Genomic DNA, 20,995 nt, shown 5'->3' with positions numbered 1-20,995 from the left:
AATCATTATGAAAGGACAAAGTTTGGGAAAGTTTCTTAACCTCGTTCGATGACATTCTTCTGTTTCGTTTAAAATTGTGATCACTATCAGCATCTTCGTCCAAGCTTCGTTGTCTCACTTGCTCCTCCCTCCTCTTTTGAGTTGCATGTCCTGATGTTTGATCATAGGGGGCATCCTGTACTGGTGCTTTACCTTTCCTCAAAGTATCCAGTTGATCTCTTTGCTCTTGAGTTATTCCCTCATTAACGGGTACGATTGGGTCACCATTAACGACTATATCTAATATGTGATTCTCAAGGAGGTTCGCATGCACATCAACCAACCTAGCCTTTTATTCGTCTAAGACATGTTTCTTCGGAGCAGTCGGGTTCATGGGAAATGTTGCCTTGGATAAAGAGTTGAGATGATCATAAGTGAGACATGGTGTTAGTCAATCAGCAACAAGCTGGGGGCATGCGCTTGGTCAAATCCGAATTGACGACTAAAGCGTTGAGGTACATAAGGCTCAGCGTTACACTTGGGTCCTTAGCGTAGAATGAGAAAACTAGGGCACAAACATATGAAGTATTCAAAGTTCTCTTTGCTCCCTCTCTTGTCGTCATAAAAAAATGAAGTCTCTATCATTCTTACGAGACGTGCAAAGCCAAGACACACATTCGCCCTTAAAGATCCTCTTATGAGCATCCATCTTGTCATAATGCTTTGCACCGCTTTCTCTGGAAGAAATGACCATCTTTGGATACGATGACACGAGGCAAGGGGTCTTGAAGTGAGTTTGGAAGTAAGCTGATAGCCATCCATATACATAATGGATGGGGAAAGGAGTTCCCATTTGACCAGGAGAAGCAGACTCTAAAATTGAGTTTAAGCCATAGTGAATACTAGCCAGGACTGGAAGCGCGAGGCATACTGTTGAGGACAACGCAGGACAAACAAATGGCATGCAAGATCCGTTGCAAGTCACGGGAGGTCCTATCACACGAGAACGGGCCAAGAGGTTGCAAGGAGCTTTAAATGGACTCATGCATAAGTTAAACAACAATAAGACTGAGTTATGGGAACTTGGGGAGAAGAGTGAAGCTAAATATGTCAATGTGATTGCGGTCCAGGATTGAGTTTCAAAGAAGCTGGTCAAATAAAGGGAAATTAGTCTTGTAAATAAAAATTGAATTTTTATATTCAATTTTTGTTTTCTAGCTTAACTAATTGCTCCCTGGTCTCTTGAGATAATAGCTAATTCTTAGACCAGATTTTAGTTATTTTTTATCTCTTTAGTTAGCTGATAATGAGGTTATCATAGTAGTATAAATAGCCTCTTCATTTTTCTTTGAAGACAGACAATGTATGAGATTAGAAATCAAAGTCTTGCGCATTACAAGACAATGTATGAGATTAGAAATCAAAGTCTTGCGCATTACATGACAATGTATGAGATTAGAAATCAAAGTCTTGCGCATTACATCGCAAGTTTTCTCTCACTGGGTCAAAGTCTTGCGCATTACATCGCAAGTTTTCTCTCACTGGGTCCTATGTGAGCTCTTTCGACTTATCAAGGAAATTACCATCCTTGTGGCGTCATCCCAGGTTTTTATCGTTCTATAGCCGGACGTGGCAAACCGCTATTCACCAAAAATCCAAAAAAAAACGCCTTCAACTCCAACTCAACGAAGCCTAAACCTGCAACAAACACCCACCCGTCCTTCACTTACTATCCGTCCAAAACTACCGAACTACCCGAGAACCAACTGGGTCCGGTTCGAGTAATCTTCAGCAGCACGAAGCTTCACTCCGGGCTGCCGAATCGCAACACATACCTTATTCCCTTTCGCTATTTTGCATGCCATCTTAAAAGTCTCAAGGCGAATGGTTGTTGTTGGTTCTCCCGGTAGGACGAACTTACAAAGCCAACAGACAGGGAATGCTCCTAAGTAAAATTCCTCTTCAAGATTTCGAGAGATCTAGTTCGATGAAGGGCGCTTTGCTCACGTGTGGCCATCTGGAAGCTTCAAGGATCCCGCTTGGGTTGTGAGTGGCCTTTGGCCGGGATTTCTTATTTTCCTTTCCAGGTGGAGGAGCTGCATATTTTTGGGTTTTATTGCACAAGAAGTCGATCCATCGAGACACTTGAACATAGGTGGTGTCATCTTCTTGTTGATTTAAATAGTAGAATGCCTCGAATAACCACACACAACATTTGTGTGAGCCCTTAGCCAAATCGAAGGCATTTGGAATGTGCTTGTCGTAAATCTCCCCAGAAAATGGCAACCCTTCGAGCATCTACAAATCTCGAAGTGGTATAGACATCTCTCTAGATGAGGTAATCAGTGTGTTGGTCCGTGGGCACCATGCTTCACAAAATGCTTGGACGACGTTGATGTTGCGATCGTACGTAAACAATGGCGCGTACACAACATCATATAGCATGACATCCTTTAGAGGTTTGCTGAAGAAGTTAAGTGCATCTTCAGCCCATTCCTAGTATCCTGGTACGTAGGTGAACTCACCTTCAAAGTCGGTGTCTTTACCCCACCTTGATTTCAACATCAATTATGCGGCTTCTCAGCATAGCAAGGGTGTCTATCGAGGGCTCGTGTTTCAATCTTGGCTGCAAGGTCCACACCTTGGATGGTGGGAGGTCATACTCAGGAGTCCAATTGCGTTCGTGATATGACACTGCGAGCTTTGGCTATGAAAGTGGTACAAGGGGTGGATTGACTACCAATAGACTTTAGTAGTCATTGTGTCACCCCTTGTACCACTTTCACAACCAAAGCACATGGTGTCGTATCACGAACGTAATTGGACTCCTGAGTATGACCTCCGATCATCCAAGGTGTGGACCTTGCAGCCAGGATTGAAACACGAGCCCTCCACAGACACCCTTCCTACGTTGGGAAGTCGCATAATTGATGCTGAAATCAAGTGGGGTAAAGACACCAACTTTGAAGGTGAGTTCACCTACGTACCAGGATATTGGGAATGGGCTAAAGATGCACTTAACTTCTTCAGCAAACCTCTAAAGGTTGACATGCTATATGACATTGTGTACGCGTTAATGTTTACATACGATCGCAACATCAACGTCGTTCAAGCCTTTTGCGAAGCATGGTGCCCACGGACCAACACACTGATTACCTCCTCTAAAAAGATGTCTATATCACTTCGAGATTTGTACATGCTCGGAGAGTTGCCATTGTCTGGGGACATTAACGACGAGCGCATTCCAAATGCCTTGGATTTGGCTAAGGGCTCACACAAATGTTGTGTCTCGATGGATCGACTTTTGGGGTAGGAAAACCCAAAAAATATGCAGTTCCTTCACCTCGAAAGGAAAATAAGAAATCCCGGCCAAAGCCTACTCACAACCCAAGCGGGATCCTTGAAGCTTCCAGATGGTCACACATGAGCAAAGCGCCCTTCGTCGAACTAGGCATATCTCGAAATCTTGAAGAAGAAGTTTACTTAGCAGCATTCCTGGCGTGTTGGCTTTGTACGTTCGTAGTACCAGGTGAACCAATGGCAACCATTCGCCCTGAGACTTTTAAGATGGCATGCAAAATGACGAAAGGGATTAAGGTATGCCTCGTGCCTCCAGTCCTTACTAGTATTTACTATGGCTTAAACTCAATTTCAGAGTCTGCCTCTCCTGGTCAAATAGGAACACCTTTCCCATCCATTATGTATATGGATGGCTATCAGCATACTTCCAAACTCACTTCAAGACCCCTAGCCTCGTGTTATCGTATCCAAAGATGGTCATTTCTTCCAGAGAAGGCAGTGCAAAGCATTACGACAAGACGAATGCTTGTTAGAGGATAGATCTTTAAGGGCGAAAGCGTGTCTTGGCTTTGCATGTCTCGTAAGAATGATAGAGACTTCATTTTTTATGACGACAAGAGAGGAAGCAAAGAGAACTTTGAATACTTCATATGTTTACGCCTTGGTTTTCTCGTTCTACGCCAATGACCCCAGTGTAAAGCTGAGCCTTATGTTCCTCAATGCTTTAGTCATCAATTCAGATTCTACCAAGCACATGCCCCCGGCTTGTTGCTGACTGACAAACGCCAAGTCTTGCTTACTGAGGGATTTCAACTCCATCGCCAATATGATCATCTCAACTCTTTATCCAAGGCAACATTTCCCATGAACCCGACTGCTCTAAAGAAACACGTCTGAGATGAATACAAAGCTTGGTTAGTTGATGTGCATGCGAAACTCCTTGAGAACCGCATATTAGATATAGTCGTTAATGGTGACCCAAACGTACCCGTTAACGAGGGAATAACTCAAGAGCAAAGAGATCAACTAGATACTTTGAGAAAAGGTAAAGCACCAGTACAGGATGTCCCCACGATCAAGCATCAGGACATGCAACTAAAAAGAGGAGGGAGGAGCAAGTGAGGCAACGAAGCTCGAACGAAGATGTTGATAATGATTGCAATTTTAAATGAAATAGAAGAAGGTCAACGAACAAGGTTAAGAAACTTTTCCCAAACATTTTCCTTTCATAATGAATTAAACTCTAGCCTTGTTGATATATGTATTCCTTTTATCGGGTTCCGCTGGGCCACATGTCAGTAATGATGCTTGGTCGACAAATCAACATTCTTCTATAGGCAAGGTGCAAAATAGTGACAGTTCTGGATCCCTTGATCAAGTGGTAGCATCTCATCAATCATCGTCACCCTCTAACCCATATCATGAAGAAGCACGACCCGAACCATCCCAAGTCTCTATCCTTCCTGGTGCAGAATCCTTTATGTCAAAATATATGGTTTTTAGCGCAGGCCTTTGAAATGATATCTGCGAAAAGTTAAGGGAAACTCTAGCTGAAAGTGTATCCTCTTTCAAAGGAAGTGTTGCGAAACAGCTCCATTTTATGAAACGAGATGGGTAGACTTGTCATCATTAAAGAACAGAGCAATGAGTTCTTTAAGAAGGCTGAGGATTATGATAAAATTTGGTCCCAACTCTCAGAAGCGATGTCGGTTGAATCTCAAGTTACGGAGTTATGTCTAGCGCAAGGTGTTCTTAAGGATGCTCAACAAAAGCTCTTTGAAACTCAAACACTTTTATCGGAGCAGCAAAAGATCCTCGAAGATTCCGATGGACAAGTAACCCTCCTAGAAAAAGCTATAAAGGAAACCGAGAATACAATAAAGGATTCAAGGGAGAAGTTGACAAAGATCCATGATGACATGCCAAAGCTCCAATACCTTGTGACTAAGGCTCAAGAACATCACAACACATCACGAGAGGCTGTGATCTCTGCTGAAAAAGAAGTGAAACGCATTCAAGAGACACCCATGTTGATAGATGAAGATGAAGAGAAACTCTCCTTAATTAAGAAAGATCTAGAAGTAGACAAGGAAGACTTGATGAATTTTGGAATAATGTAGATCTTCGATGTCTAGTTGTCGTACTCCTTTAGTTTTATCCATTTGTTTATTCTTTTTTTATTTTGTCTACTTTGTATGAGTCCTCTTATGAAATGAGACTTTGACACGAATTTAATTCATCTCCTTTTTTTTTCACAAGACTTGCAAACAATTTTCTTTGATCGCAAGTGTAAAAGTGAGCTTGAAGAGAGGTAACTGAACTCAAATATGAACAGAAACAACTAAATCTAAACCCAAGTGAGATGCTTTGAAAGCAACTAACAAGAAAATTTACTTTAAATCATAACATGCAATGAAATGATTAAACTTCAATGAATCTAGACGTCCGGGCTTGATAGCATTCCAAGCTTTTTTGAGCTTGTAACCTTTTCTCATCAAGAGTTTCTAATTCGGCCAACCGCAACTTTGCACTTTCCTCATCTATAAGACCTTCTTGAATAGCTAACCTTAATGGTCGAGGTGAGTTGACCTCCCCATCTACTTGAGACGCCTTGAGGCAGAGCAAAGTGGGTTGGACACCTCCTTGGAGCCCATCCACGAGGGGGGTCAATAATGTTGCAACTTGTTTGATCACAGCCACCCCCTCTTAGATACCAGGGTCAAAGGTGGGGTGGCGGGTGCCGACCTACCATGTGATTGTTGTTGATTCGATCCCGTAAGTCCCCCACCGACCTCACGGGGAAGGTTTGCCAGCTTGCGGTCTTATTGAGATCATTTCCATTTTAGGAGACACGGGTGTTGCCCGAATCACGAGAGATGCGAGAGTTGGACCTCGACCTCGCCATTGTTGATAAGTAACACGCTTGAGCTTGCACATCGAGCTCTCAATAAGAGAGCCAATGATGGATTATTTTGACCCGGGTGGTCTGACTCAAATAATCCAATAATCAAATGATAAATACTAAGAGCTAAAGACAAAGGTAATGGAATGGAAAAGACAATGAATTATTAGTCACGAAGACAAAGTTTGTATTAATGAGTTGTGTCAAGCTATTACGAGAGAATGGAATGATGTCCTAACGAGACAACTGAACAAGAATTTGTACTAATCAACTTCTAACCGCCACGCGAAAAAGGGGTGTGAGGTTACAACAGTAGAAGACCGTGCCCCGCGCCGCACCAACCGAAAATCAAGCATTTGAGCATTGGGCTCGATCTAGGTGATCGAACGCTGGGCTTAGCCTAGGTGGCCGAGCGCTGGGCTCGACCGAGGCTGGGCTTCGCTAAGCCCGAGTCAATCGGGCTCGGCTCTGGAACCCCGCAGTTGGTTTGGTCTGGTTTCCTCCAAGTTGATCCGTATCGAGTATTTTTAATATATATATATATATATATATATATATATATATATATATATAATGAGGATGATAATAAGTGTAGTAATGATAATGATATTGAGGGAAAGATGGAATATAACTATTCATACTAGGATTAGGAAACTATAAGACTCAATAAAATATTCAAAGAATAATATGTGTTTAGGATGATATTAGGTCAAACTTAGAGTCTAAGGATAAGAATAAAATTAGGAAAAAGGATTTGGAAACTATAATAGTGTTGAGGAAAATTTAATAAAATAATCCCAACATAATTTGGGCCAAATAATATGATGGAATAATTTAATATAGACTGATTTAAGGATACAACACTTAGTAAAATATTTTTGAAGTGTCTAGGAATAAGAATCGAAATAACAAAGAAATCCCGTCTGAAAGCCTGTACGAGCCAAATACCAAATACGGCCATACGGGCCTCGTACAATGCACTCGAATGAAATACTATTGAAGTACGACCATAGTCTACCCATACAAACACCCCCTAAACGAAATAATTCTTTTGGGATTGGCAAAAAATTTGTTGATCCTCTTTGGAAAAAATATTAATCATCAAGGTCTTGGTCTAAATTTACTTTCTAGGCAAAACTATATTAAAAAATTGGTCACTATACTATCATTTTATTTAAATACTAAGATTTTATATCTTTAATGTTAAAGACTATGTCTAATAAAAACTAGAACCATAAATAAGCCTTTGAACAAATAATCATTGACTTTTGAATTAGTATCAAATCAATTTCTACATTAGAGTCATATAGTTTGCCTTAGTGCTATTATCATATAATTAGTGATATGGATTTCGCCTTCTAGGCACTTCTATGTTTAGAATTCATGCTATAATTTTATTTATATGATGTGAAATTATTGGCATTATATTCGCCTTGTAGGCAAAGCTATATTCAATATTTATGTTATAGCTCCACTTAAAACATAGTGTGCAGTAGATCACAACATTTAGGCTCATATCATCTAATTCTTATCACAAGAGCAAGTTAAGGTTTAGCAACAACACGTGCAATCTAACAAAATCATATCACTATTATATTTTGTGGTCTGAAATCAAAGAATAAGATACCGCATACTATGATCTTAACAATTTTTCTAGAAGCTCATTTCAGGTTGTAGCGATCAAGTTTATTTATGAAATGTGATATAAATCTAAACATCTATAACCTATAGCAAATAATTGTTACCAACAAGACCAAATCAATAAATGCTCTTTTATAAAGATTCACATCTCCATGAAGCACGAGGAAGTAATTTGTGACACAACAACAGTTGTCACATGACAATTAGTGCACTCACTATACAAAGTATGGATCGGATTGATAACATCAAGTAAGCATATCATAGTATTTTATATGCCAAGCATGCTCTCAAAAACTAAGCATCAATTGGATGCAAAAAAGGGTATGCCATATATCTCTCTTAAACAGTACACAAATTATCCACAGTGATAATCATTCTTCTAGAGTTAATCAACAAATATGATCACTTACACATAATAGTCAAAGTATTACATAAATATTAGACAATCATAATAAATATTTTCTGCGGGAAAGGAAATACTTAGCTTTTAGTCCGTTGTCGATGCCAATTTCCAGCATAAACAGCATCTAAGCTCTCTCTTTCATTCCGTGATCATCAATTGCGGTAATTTTGATGATAAAGGATGTTTCTGGCAAGAAAATTTTCATCACCATGACAAAACTCATGAAAATATAATATTCATGCTTACACATATTACCTGTAAATCGTCACATACGAACATGTGCATATTCAGTATAAAATCACGTATATATATGTATTATGTTTTCTTCTCCCTCCATTTTAGAATTTCCTCTTCTCTTCTTCAATTCTTACCCGACATACATTCACCCAGGATTGATGTATAACATTCACGGAAGATTGATGTAGAACACTTTGCTGACAATCTGTTGTGAAATTGGATTTATTCTTCCGTGAATGGTTGTATCATCTGGATTGCAGAAAGTAAAATAAAGAAAAGACTAGATATACATAGAAAATTATTAATCTTTTATTAATCATCTAAGATATATAGAGTTCTAGTATAATTAGAATACTACAAAGGAAGATGAAGAGGTATTATCATAGTATAATACATTTAGTAATGTCCATATATATTTTTTAAAATTAACAATTTAATTATTATATTTAAATATTTTTATTATTTAACTAATGAATTTTATTACATTATTATATGTAAGTAATTTAAATCTTATTTTTTGAAAAAAAATTACTCATTAATAAGAGGATAAGTTGTAAGTACTTGTAATGGGCACCTGCACCTTGTGGGGTGAGGTTGGGTTTTGAAAAAATTCATCCCACGCGAGTTGGGAGTGGGGTGTGTAGAGAAAATATAAGATGGGTCGAGTAATAGATGTAGTCCTTCCTGTCCCATGGCCATCCCTAACTAAAGTTGATTAGTTTATTTACAAATCACACTTTTTTTTTCAAAAAATCATCAATTTAGTCCAAAAATCCATATCTGCAAAGTTAAAAGGAGTAGGCCTCAAGCTCAAGAGAAGTCCACCCAAAATCCAGTGTAAGTAAGAAATGCACAATTTTGTCACCTGTTAGACAAAATAAGCATAAACTCCTAGACTTAAAAGTAAATTAACATAATCTAACAAGAAAGGGGACTTCCCCAAGCCACAACTACAAAATAGCCAGCAACATAAGCACAAGGCCACATGCATCGCCAAACGAGATAAACCAATAAGGCCCCAATTTTACTAGCAATTCAATAACATAACAACAGCTCTTGGAGTTTTCCAAAATGACAAAAGGCCAAACAAGCTCTAATGGGGCACACAAGCCCACAAACTAGAACCAAAAGAGAATGTAATAGAGTAAATACAATGGCACAACCTCACTATACATTCATGTCCAAAGTTTACACATGAAGAGTATAAGTCAAGGACATAAAACCAGGGCAACCCAAAGTTTACACCCTTACAATTCTTTGCCACCTAAGGTCACAAGGCGGGGGAAGTTTATCAGTGCACACCTTCGAGTAGTGGTTATAGATTTTCCTCAATACTGAAAAAAATGAATGGAAACGTTCTCAGTTCAAAGACCTGACCCATCAAGTTTTTAACACATCTTTAGTGTGAATTTCAGTTTAGTAAATAGTGTTAAAACTAAGACTTGCGGGTTTTTCTTGTTTAATGAAATCATAACCAGTAGCTATAACACTTTAGCACTACTATAAAGTTAAAGTTGCTTAATGAGTTGCTGGAAAATGATTTCTATCATCCCGTATATATAGCTACCTAGTAACGAATAGTACAGTGAAGAGCATATTAATTTGTCTGGTGACAATCTCATCTCTTATCCTCTTTCTGGAGTTGGGTTGTCACTCGAAACACAGTCATGTCTCTTCTCCCCTCATTTTCTGAAATTTAGCTCTTGACTCGAAAAAGAACCATCCACATGAGGTGATCAGGGTTGTATCATAGGAGCAGAGCTATGAGGCATCACACTATGCTATTTCTTAAAGTCAAGAGGAGTGGGCCTCAAGTTCAAGAGAAGCCCACCCAAAACCAAGTGTCCAAGTAAGAACTAAGAAAGCCACAATTTTGTCAACACTTAAACAAAATAAGCATAATGAGGCTTAAAGTAAATTAAACCTAGTCTAACAAAAAGGGGCATTGCCCAAGCCGCAACCACAAAATAGCTAGCGACATAAACACAATGCCACACGGCACGCCAGGCGAGATAAACCAAGAACGCCCCAATTTTATCAAAAATTCAAAAGCATAACAACAGCTCTCGGAGTTTGCCAAAATGAAAAAGCAAGCCAAATGCCAAGCAAGTTGTAATAAGGCACACAGGCCCACAAACTAGAACCAACGGAAAATGGAATGTCTCGCACATGCCTAAAGTAAAAGCAATGGCACACAAGCCTAAAGTAAACACAATGGCACACACAAGCTTAAAGTAAACATAATGGCACACAGCCTACCTATACAATCATGTCCAAAGTTTATACATAGAGAGTATAATTCAAGGACATAAAGCAAGGGCAACCTAGGTAAGTCCAAAATGGGCAGTTCCAAAAAAAGTAAAAGGACTCAAGATTTCTACAGTCATGGCCAAATGAGATGCATTTTTACTCAAACAAGTTAAAGAACTGGATATTTCACTACCATGCTCAAAAAACTTTGGTCCTCAACTATTACAAAGCCTTAAAGAGCCTATATATACATACAAGTATATAGTAATACCACTTATTTCAACAAGGAGCAGCAGAAAACTTAACTAAAGCAATAAAACTACTAATATGTTTCTACTCTTGCCTTAGAGATAGCGTATCCATTTGATCAAGCAGTTGACCTGCGTTCAAACCCAGCTCCTGGGTCATCATTGCAAGGGAAAACATCAAAACCAGTGACCATTGCAGCCGGTGGTCCTCTCCGGCACCTCCGTTCCATCTCCTCAACCTTCTCAGGGCTCCCCGAAAACAATGCCTCCACTGTTCCATCCCTTCGGTTCCTAACCCATCCCTTTAACCCCAACTCCTTCGCATTCTCCACTGTCCAGTCCCTATAGAAAACTCCCTGCACCCTCCCCTTAATCACAGCTCTAACCTGTACTCAAACACATAAATACCCACAATCAATTATAGCATAAAACGAAGGCAATCTCAGCCAATTAGTAAGAGGAATTATGAACTAAGAACTAGACCCTAGAAGCTAAAAAAAGGGTATATGAGCAATTGCAATAGTCGGGTTCAGCCTATTGAACTCTGGCTGCGGGTTTCCATCATTATCTCAAACATATATAGCATAAAATTCCTAAAAGTCGCATAAGAGCAAAAAGAAAAACATAACCACAGATTCTATCCATCTACAAAGCTGTTACCTTTACTACTGTTGCTCAATTTGATCAAATTTAGGCTAAAGCATGAAATTGGATATAATATAACAGTGTCAAATGGGGGCTGGCAAAAATTTTAACATTTTATCCGAATTTACCGTCCCTATTTTTGTTTCGAAGCAAGTAAATTCAATATACTTAGAAAATAAAAAACAAAAATCAAAGCTTGAAGAGGAAGGCGAACTTACAGTTTTAGTATTGGGGGAGGGGGAAGAGTGTGCTAAGGAGGACATAGGAGATGAGAGAGGAGGTGCACGAAATCGGTGCAGAAGAGGAAGAGGAGGACGAGGAAGATGAAGGCGAGGGCGAAGCGGAAGAGTATGAAGATGAAGACAAAAGCGAGGAGGTAGTAGAAAAGGAGGAAGATGCCGTCTTCCACTAATAGGTATCGCATTTCTCGCGGCGAGGGTAAAGCAGCGGTGCCATGAATGGTTCCGAAGAATCTGGGATTTCAAGAAAATTGAGGAAGGGGTCACTGTTGTTGATGCTGCTGACAATGTCGCCTGTGCCATTTCAGTCGCTTTCCGTTACCATTTGGCGATGTGAGTTCGGATTCAAGAACCAACAACAGTAGATGATGATTCCAACCACGTCTGGTATAGACTCTTCAGCAATTGATCCAAGAATCTCGGGCGGCCCCAAATTTGGTTTAACAGTTCTCCCGGCTGGAATTCTCCACCAACATTTGGGCTACCCTTTAAGAAAATAGGGCCTTCCTCGTACAATAGTTTTCTAAATGGACCAATTCTCCAAAATCCTTCCTCGTACAATAGATTTCGGCAAATTATTGCATGGACCATGGTCCACATAGCTGCGTGGACCAAAAATAAAAAGTACATTATTTTTGTATTGAAGGTCCATTATTTTTGTACTATAAGTACATTATTTTTGTATTGAAGGTACATTATTTTTGTACTGTAAGTACATTATTTGATAGTATATATCAAATAATGTACCTTCAGTACAAAAATAATGTACCCTAAAATAATGTACCTATAGTATAAAAATAATGTACTTTAAGTACAAAAATAATGTACTTTATATTTTTGGTCCACACAACTGTGTGGACCATGGTCCATGCAATAATGATTGATAGATTTCTAAATGGACCAATTCTCCAAAATCTGCAATTTATATCGTGATTCCTAATCCAATAGGCAAATTATTGTGTGGACCATAGTCCACATAGCTGTGTGAACCCTGAATATAAGGTACATTTTTATTATGCTAAAAGTATATTATTTTTATATTGAAGTTACATTATTTTTGCACTGAAGGTGCATTATTTGATAATATATATAAAATAATGTACTTTCAGTACAAAAATAATGTACTCTCAATATATTAAAAATGTACTTTTGATTTATGGTCCGCACAGTTGTGTGGACCATGGTCTATGCAATAATGATTGAATCCAATACACATAATTTGACTTCATAATGTACAGAATTCATGTTCATAATGCATAGAATTCATGTTCATGATACACGTACACATAAACACGATATAATGAACATGAATTCTATGCATTATGAACATAAATTCTGTGTATTATGCTAAGTGTTTAATCCATGTTCATTATATCGTGTTTATGTGTGCGTATTATGAACATGAATTCTGTGCATTATGAACATAATTATCTGCATTATGAACATGAATTCCGTACATTATGAAGTCAAATATTGTATACTGGCTCAGGGTCCACAATACACGATATAACGATTGTCTAAAATCACAATTGTTATACTATGAATTAGGGGCTCACCTTGCATTCAATAGTTATATTATGGACCCGGATCTCCTTGCAAAGTGGACCCATCACAATTTATATACTGAATGTTCACAATTTACATATTGAATGTTCACAATTTAGTAAACATTCAGTATGTAAATTGTTTATTTTGGACTCGGGTTCACCTTGCAATATGGATTCGGATCCACAGAATAATTTGCCCCTTGGCATTGTGAATTCTAGTTTAAAACAATATTCAAATTATGTGCAGGTAACATATTATGTATATTTAGTTAATAAATTACTTATTTATTACAAATAATATATTAAGTCCCTTCAATTAAGAGTTAATTTCATTTTTGGTCCTAGATTTATAGGTGACAGTCCACTTTAAGTCCCTTTTTATTAGAATATTCACTTTTAACCCTAGTATTATTATGACGTGACCATTTTTGGTCCTTTATCAACAAAATAGTTTAAATATTGTTAAATATAATGACATTTCGGTCTTCAGTTATGAATTTTTTTTAAAAAAATAAACATGAAAAATATAGCGGTTCAACCTACTTTGTATAAAAAAAATATTGAAATGTCTTTGTATTTAACGACATTTCAACGATTTTATTGATGGGGACTAAAAATGGTCATGCCACAATAATACTAGGACTAAATGAGGATGTTCTAATATTTTTTTTTTTAAAAAAAAGACTAAAAGTTGATTGTCACCTATAAATCTATGACAAAAAATGTAATTAAATCTTCAATTAACATATTATGTACATATAATTAATAAATTGTGTACCATTTACAATTAATTTATTATATTCATAATACATTACTCAACATATTATGTACCTTTAGTTAATCAATTATTTACATATTACAATTAACATATTATGTACCTTTAGTTAATAATTGTGTATTTCTTACTATTAATATATTACTATCTGTAGTTAATAAATTATGTACATATTACAATTAACGTATGATATACATGTAGTTAACATATTATGTAGAGTAAATTCCACTAAAAGTCATATGAGTTTGAGGAACTACTAGCTTTGGTCATCAACTTACAAGTTTACCACAATAAGTCCTCCAATTTCTCTAAAACTATCACTAATTGTCCCTCTTTCCACTACTACAGAAATAACATATTATGTCGAACATATAACATCGGTTATTAAAAATCGATGCCATATGCTCATTTATTTGTTAAAAAAAAATTATATATATAACGTTGGTTCCTATCGGGAACCAACGTTATGTATTTATTTAAAAAAAAAAAAAAAAAAACTTAGCATTTAACGTCGGTTCCAATCTTCATTAGTTTTAAATTTTTTAAATGACTAAAGTGTTATTCCGCACCATGTACCATTCACGATTATTCACCCTGCACCATTGACTTCAATAAGTGATTATTCGAGGCATAAACTAATTTTTTTAACACCTAACATTTTTTGTAGGTTTTCCGGTAAGTGTATGACATGTTGTCGGTTTGGAAGCTGATGTGACTTATTTGTTAATGATGTGACTTTAATTAAATGAGATGGAGTCCATGTAAAATTAATTTAAAAAATCCTAATCGAACTAGGGCAATTCGACAGTAGCATCACCCTCATCTCTGCAAATTACAAAACCATCATCATCACTTAGCCTTCCATCTTTATTGTCATCAAGAAAATTGGTGCATTTTCCAATACCCTGCAAATATAATGCCATTGTGCATCAAAAATGACCTTTACCACTCACTGTCATGCTGACAATTTTGTGAACAAATTAAACCCATTGCATTGTTAGAGTCTTTGAACAGATAATTAGTGAATAATCTTTTCAAAAATGACATTTTGCTTCAACTCTGACTCGATCTTTGGGCAGCAGCGGGATGAAATTCTTCTGGATCTTGCTGGAAATGTAACCTAGAATCACTTCTTCGTTATCCAATCGGAATCTGAAAATGCCGTTGCGGAGCGACTTCGTTATCGAGCGTTCGTGCTTCATTTTCTGCTCGGCAGCCGCTTGATTTTTCTGTTTTGTCCTCCCAAAGAACACCCTAAAATTAGGAATTCTACTGCAAAAGATTTACAACTAAGTAATGGTTGTTACTGGCAGTCAGCACTCGATACGTGACCATTCGATTCCTTAACATCCTTCCTTAGGCAAATAATCTTGAGGCAGGTTGTATAAAGGAAATTGAGAAGATACTTTTTCACACATACCAACAGCTTAATTATAATCTGTCGAGTCTTGAAACAGAGAAGCCATTTCTGAAGACATAAAGCCAAATATGAAGAGAAGGTTTAAGTCTTATTTGTTTCATACTTTTTCTCTCTCCTTGTGAGTGTTTCGCGTACGGTTTTCTCAATGGAGAAAGGTGACACGAGTTCGATGCATGAAGCTTATGAGGCTTTGGCTATTGTTGATGATGACGATGGCGTGATTGTTGAAGTTGACGATGTTCCGGAACCTAGTATCGATTATCAATTTGCTGCGGTCGGTAGAGTGGTCACTGATCGCCCGGTAAAGCTAGTTGTTTTTCGGGATGTCATGGCTACGGCATGGCGTCCGATAAAGGGAGTGCAGGTTCGTGAGTTGGGATCGAATAGATTCCTTTTTATATTTTATTGTGAGAGAGACGTTTCTCGTGTGTTAAGTGACGGTCCTTGGACCTTCGATCAAAATCTGGTTCTGCTCCGGCGAATGGTGAACGGGGAGGATCCGATGAAGGGTCCCTTGGTTTCAGTTTCCTTTTGGATACAAGTCCATAACCTTCCGATTGGATTTATGTCGGAGAAAGTGGCTCAGGTTGTGGGTAACCATGTTGGGGTGTTTCAACAGGCTGATAAGCGTAATTTTGATGCGGTGGAGCGGGAGTTTATGCGGGTGCGAACACTGATGGATGTTACTAAACCTTTGAGAGCAAGGATGAAAATGAAAAAGCCTGGGGGCGATTGGTTTTGGCTTGATTTACGGTATGAGCGGCTTCCCTCGTTTTGTTTTGAGTGTGGTGTTATTGGGCATTCTGACAAATTTTGTCCGGCTGCCGCTGACAAACCTCTGAATGGGGGTGATAAGCCGTTCGAGCCATGGTTGAGAGCGGGTGGCCGGCGAGGAGGAGCGCCGCTGGTGAATAGGTGGTTGGTTCTGGAAGATCCGGTGAGTGATGTTTCTTCCGTTGTAACGGCTGGTAATGATGAGGGGTTATTGCATGGGGGAGTCATGAATGATCCGTTACAAGAGACGTTGGTGGCTCCGGGGGAGGTGGTGCGAGAGGGAGGGTCGAGTAGTGCTTTAAATGCTTTAAATGTTAGTGAAGGGGTTGTTTACGTGGATCAGAAGAGGAAGAGGACGGGTGATGCAGATAATGGGCCGGGTCAGTGGGTAAGCCCAATGGTTGTTGAAGAAACTAATCCATTAAACTCTGATGAGGTGGGCGCTGGTTACCAGGCCCACCGGGCTCAATAAGTTGGTTCAGTTGGAACTGTCGTGGGCTTGGAAACCCATTGACAGTTGAAGTTCTGTTGGGTTTTGTCCTTCAAAAAAAACCTGACGTGTTATTTTTAACTGAAACTCTTTGCAATACTAATAGGATGGAATATGTTCGAATACGTCTACGATATGATAATTGTTTTACCGTTCCGGCAGTCGGTCGTAGCGGTGGTTTAGCTCTCTTGTGGAATGGCGGCGTTGACGTGGAGGTCGTGGGTTACTCCAACCACTACATTGACACGGTGGTTACGCCCGGGGGGTCTGCTCCTAAATGGCGTTTTACGGGATATTACGGCCATCCAGAGAGGGCTCGTCGGCGAAGTTCCTGGGATTTGCTACGGTATCTTTCTGCCCTTAATAATTTGCCTTGGTTAATGATGGGTGATTTTAATGACATTATGAGGGCTGAGGAGAAGATTGGTCGGGTGCCTCACCCTGAGTGGCTTAGGAAGGGGTTTTGCGAGGCAGTTCGGAGTAGTGGGTTGAGTGATTTTGCTTTTATGGGCTGTCAATTAACCTGGGAGAGAGGGAGAGGGTCTGCAAATTGGGTGCGTGAAAAGCTGGATCGAGTGCTAGTCTCCGGTACATGGCGTGATTTGTTCCCTGAGGCTAGGGCTTGGTCGGTTGAGAGGGGCTGCAGCGACCATTTGCCAATTCATTTGGTTACTCACCACTTGGGTCGGAGATCGTATGTTCGTCGTCCTAGATATGAAAACAGCTGGGGGAAAATTCCAGAGTGCAATGAACTTGTGGACAGGGTTTGGGGTCGGTTTTTTTCTCTGCCGATTGGGGATAGGTTAGTTATGTGTGGTAAAGAAATTTGGAAGTGGGGCCGAGGGAGGAATAAGGGGGAGATGGAGGAGCTGAATCGCTGTAAGGTTCGGCTTGGGGAGTTGAGGCCGCGTACTGATATGATTGGGGTGAGAGAGTTTGGCAGAGTTCAGCAGCGGTACCTAGCTCTTGTTCAAACGCAGAGTGATCACTGGAAACAGAGAGCTAAAGAGCTATGGTATGGTGGAGGGGATAGCAATACTCGCTATTTCCATTCTTCAGTAAATGGCCGCCGGTGGAAAAATCGTATACATGTTTTGCTAAATTCCAGTGGTTTTCCGATTTCTGATGAAGAGGGTAAGGCGAATATTATGGTCGATTATTTCCAGAATCTGTTCCAAACGGAGGAGGGCGATGATCGGCCAGTATTGGCTTGCGTTCGGATTCGCATTACTGATTACCAGAACGAGGAGTTGGTGCGGCATGTCACGGCGGAGGAGGTGCGTGCGGCGGTCTTTGCTATGCATCCCGACAAATCCCCGGGCCAGGATGGTTTGTCACCTGCATTCTTTCAGACACATTGGGACGTGGTTGGTCCTGAGGTAGTTCTCTTGTGTCAATCTTTTATAAATACTGGTTTTCTCCCTGATTGTCTAAATGTGACCCATATTGTCTTGATTCCAAAGAAAAAACACCCTGATGTTATGACTGATTTTCGCCCTATTTCGCTTTGTAATGTTGTGTATCGTGTTGTAGCGAAACTTTTAGCAAATAGGCTCCGGGGGGTTTTAAATTCTGTAATTTCCAGTTCTCAAAGTGCCTTTATTCCAAGGAGGTCTATTGTTGATAATGTCCTTATTGCTTTTGAGTCTGTACATGCTATGAATCGAATGAGAAAGGGGCATGGGGGTTTTGGGGCCTTGAAATTGGATATGAGTAAGGCGTACGATCGGGTGGAATGGGGTTTTTTGGGGAGGATTATGGAAAAAATGGGTTTTAGTGTGCGGTGGGTGGAGCTCATGAAGGCTTGTGTGGCCACAGTCCGTTATAATATTTTGTTTGAGGGAAAGGAGTGGGGGCCTATAATTCCTTCTAGGGATTTAAGGCAGGGGGATCCTTTGTCACCTTGTCTTTTTATTATTGTGGCCGAAGGTCTGAGTGAGATGTTACGGGTGAGTGAGGATGGTGGTGAGTTGCATGGGATTAGTGTGGCTAGGGGGGGCTCCCAGAATTTCCCATCTCTTTTTTGCAGATGACTGTTTGCTGTTCTTTAAGGCAAATAATCTTGAGGCGGGTTGTATAAAGGAAATTTTGAGGGAGTATGGTCAGGCTAGCGGGCAACAAATAAATTTGGATAAATCAGCTATCACTTTTGGGGCAAACGTTGAGAGGGAGGATAAGGAGGCTGTTTGTGATATTTTAGGAATTCATGAACAGCGGGTTAGGGGCTGTTATCTTGGGCTTCCGGGGTATGTGGGGCGGCATAAGAAGGATATTCTGGGATTTATTCGGGAAAAGGTGAGAGGTCGGATTCTCCATTGGGGAAATAGATTTTTATCTAGGGGGCGTGAGGTTTTGCTTAAAACTGTGCTGCAGAGCATCCCAAATTATGCAATGAATGTCTTTTTATTCCCCAAAGGTTTGTGTGATGAGATTGAGAAACTCATGAATTCGTTCTGGTGGGGTTGTGAGAATAGGAGGTCTGGTATTAGGTGGAGTACTTGGGATGACCTTTGTCGTCCTAAGGGTTTTGGGGGAATGGGTTTTCGTAAGGTGAGGGAGATGAATCTTGCTATGTTAGGTAAGCAGAGTTGGAAACTGGTTCATGAACCTGATGCCCTTGTGTCTCGGATATTTAAAGCTCGTTATTTTCCCCGTTGTTCTTTTCTAGAGGCAGGTAGGGGATCCAACCCTTCTTTCGTGTGGTCCAGTATTTATGCAACGCAAGGTTTGGTGTGGAAAGGGGTTAGATGGAGGATAGGGGATGGGGAGAGGGTTAGAGTGTGGGGGGATCCTTGGCTTCCTGATTGTGATAATCCTTTGGTGTGTACCCCGGAGCCGAATTATTTGAATAATCCTTTTGTTAAGTCTCTGTTTCTGAGTGGTACTACTTCTTGGGATGTGGATTTATTGAAAGATATCTTTTGCCCACGAGATTGCTCTCTTATTTTGAGTATTCCTACTCTTTCCATGCCTGGGCAGGATTCTTTATTTTGGACAGGCGAGGAACATGGAGGGTATTCGGTTAGGAGTGCTTATCGTTTAGTGAGAGGGTTATGTGTGGATGATGGGGGTTATGGTTGGACTGGAGTATGGCGTTTGTTGCTGCCACCAAAGTTGAAATGTTTTTTTTGGACTTTATGTACTATGAAGCTCCCTACTAAAGATGTTTTAATTATTAAACAGGTGCAATGTGATTCGTTATGTCCTTTATGCGGCTCTGAGGCAGAAACTGCTATTCACCTATTCGCGAATTGTAGATTTGCGCACGAGTGTTGGAGGATTATTGATAAGGATTGGGAGTTGGGGTTTGTGGACTCGATTCAGGGTTGGGTGGATGAGATGTGGGGGGTGTTGTCGAGGGAGATGTGCGAGAAGGTGGTGGTTGTTTGCTGGGCTATTTGGGAAAACCGGAACGATAAGGTTTGGAACAACACATATAAAGATCCTGCTTCCTTGCTTCGCTATGCTTTCTGTTTTGTGGAAAATTGGAGAGCGGTCTATGGTGCAAATATGTGTTTGGGGCGTCGTGTTACTCAACAGCCTGAGCATGGAATGTGGCATCCCCCCCCCCCCCCNAAGATCAATGTTGTGGTTGCTATGGATTTCGCGAATAGCAGAATGGGTTTTGGATGGGTGGTCCGGGATGATGCCGGGGTCATTCACGGAGTGGTTATGCGAACTGTTGAAGGCCTTTTTTCTGTTCGTGAGGCGGAAGCTATGGGAGCAAGGGAAGCTCTCAGTTGGATAAAGGGCAGGGGTTGGCAGCATGTGATTGTTGAGACTGATGCACAGGTTGTTGCAAATGCGGTTCAGACCGGGGGCAATTGTACTCCCTTCGGTGGTTTAATTGATGAGATCTGTGAGCTTTTGCATCAGCTTGAGTCGGCTTCTCTTGTTTTTATTAGTCGAAATTTTAATATGCCAGCACATGTTATAGCTAAGCGATCGCTGTCTATGGTAGGCGTTGAGTTTTGTGAGCTTTTTTATTCTATTCCCCGGTGTTTGGCTAGTCTTGTTTGTTTGAACTCTGTTTTGGCTTAATGAAGTTTCTTGTTTCAAAAAAAAAAAAAAGGAAAAAAAAAACAAAAAAAAAAAAAGAAGAAGAAGAAGAAGAAGAAGAAGAAACTGATAAAAGTTCCAAACTG

At 39.8% G+C, this 20,995-nt stretch overlaps 2 protein-coding genes across 4 annotated transcripts; one reads left to right on the top strand and one right to left on the bottom strand.

Annotated features, from left to right (window-relative positions):
• Positions 1-8,280: 8,280 nt before the first annotated feature.
• LOC116021797 lies at positions 8,281-12,319 on the bottom strand. 3 transcript variants are annotated; one of them, XR_004099066.1, is made up of 4 exons: positions 11,824-12,319; positions 11,056-11,346; positions 8,481-8,711; positions 8,281-8,411 (listed from the first exon to the last, which is right to left on the bottom strand). XR_004099066.1 is itself a non-coding variant. In XM_031262277.1 (3 exons), exons 1-2 carry the CDS (start codon positions 12,145-12,147, stop codon positions 11,080-11,082), a joined length of 591 nt encoding a protein of 196 aa, XP_031118137.1. In that variant the 5' UTR covers positions 12,148-12,319; the 3' UTR covers positions 9,466-9,796; positions 11,056-11,079. The 3 variants fall into 3 exon arrangements, 2 of the variants coding, with proteins under 2 accessions (XP_031118137.1, XP_031118136.1); XM_031262277.1 differs by lacking the exons at positions 8,281-8,411; positions 8,481-8,711 and adding an exon at positions 9,466-9,796; XM_031262276.1 differs by lacking the exons at positions 8,281-8,411; positions 8,481-8,711 and having other exon boundaries at positions 10,849-11,346; positions 11,824-12,318.
• Positions 12,320-16,957: 4,638 nt separating this feature from the next.
• On the top strand, positions 16,958-20,891 carry LOC116023414. The gene is made up of 3 exons (XM_031264415.1): positions 16,958-18,799; positions 18,903-19,937; positions 20,034-20,891. Exons 1-3 carry the CDS (start codon positions 16,958-16,960, stop codon positions 20,889-20,891), a joined length of 3,735 nt encoding a protein of 1,244 aa, XP_031120275.1.
• Positions 20,892-20,995: the final 104 nt, after the last annotated feature.

The sequence above is a fragment of the Ipomoea triloba genome, chromosome 6 (genome assembly GCF_003576645.1).
Source record: "Ipomoea triloba cultivar NCNSP0323 chromosome 6, ASM357664v1".
NCBI classification, from domain to species: Eukaryota; Viridiplantae; Streptophyta; class Magnoliopsida; order Solanales; family Convolvulaceae; genus Ipomoea; species Ipomoea triloba.
Note: the sequence above shows the minus strand (reverse complement) of the source record. Positions and strands in the feature narration are given on the sequence as shown.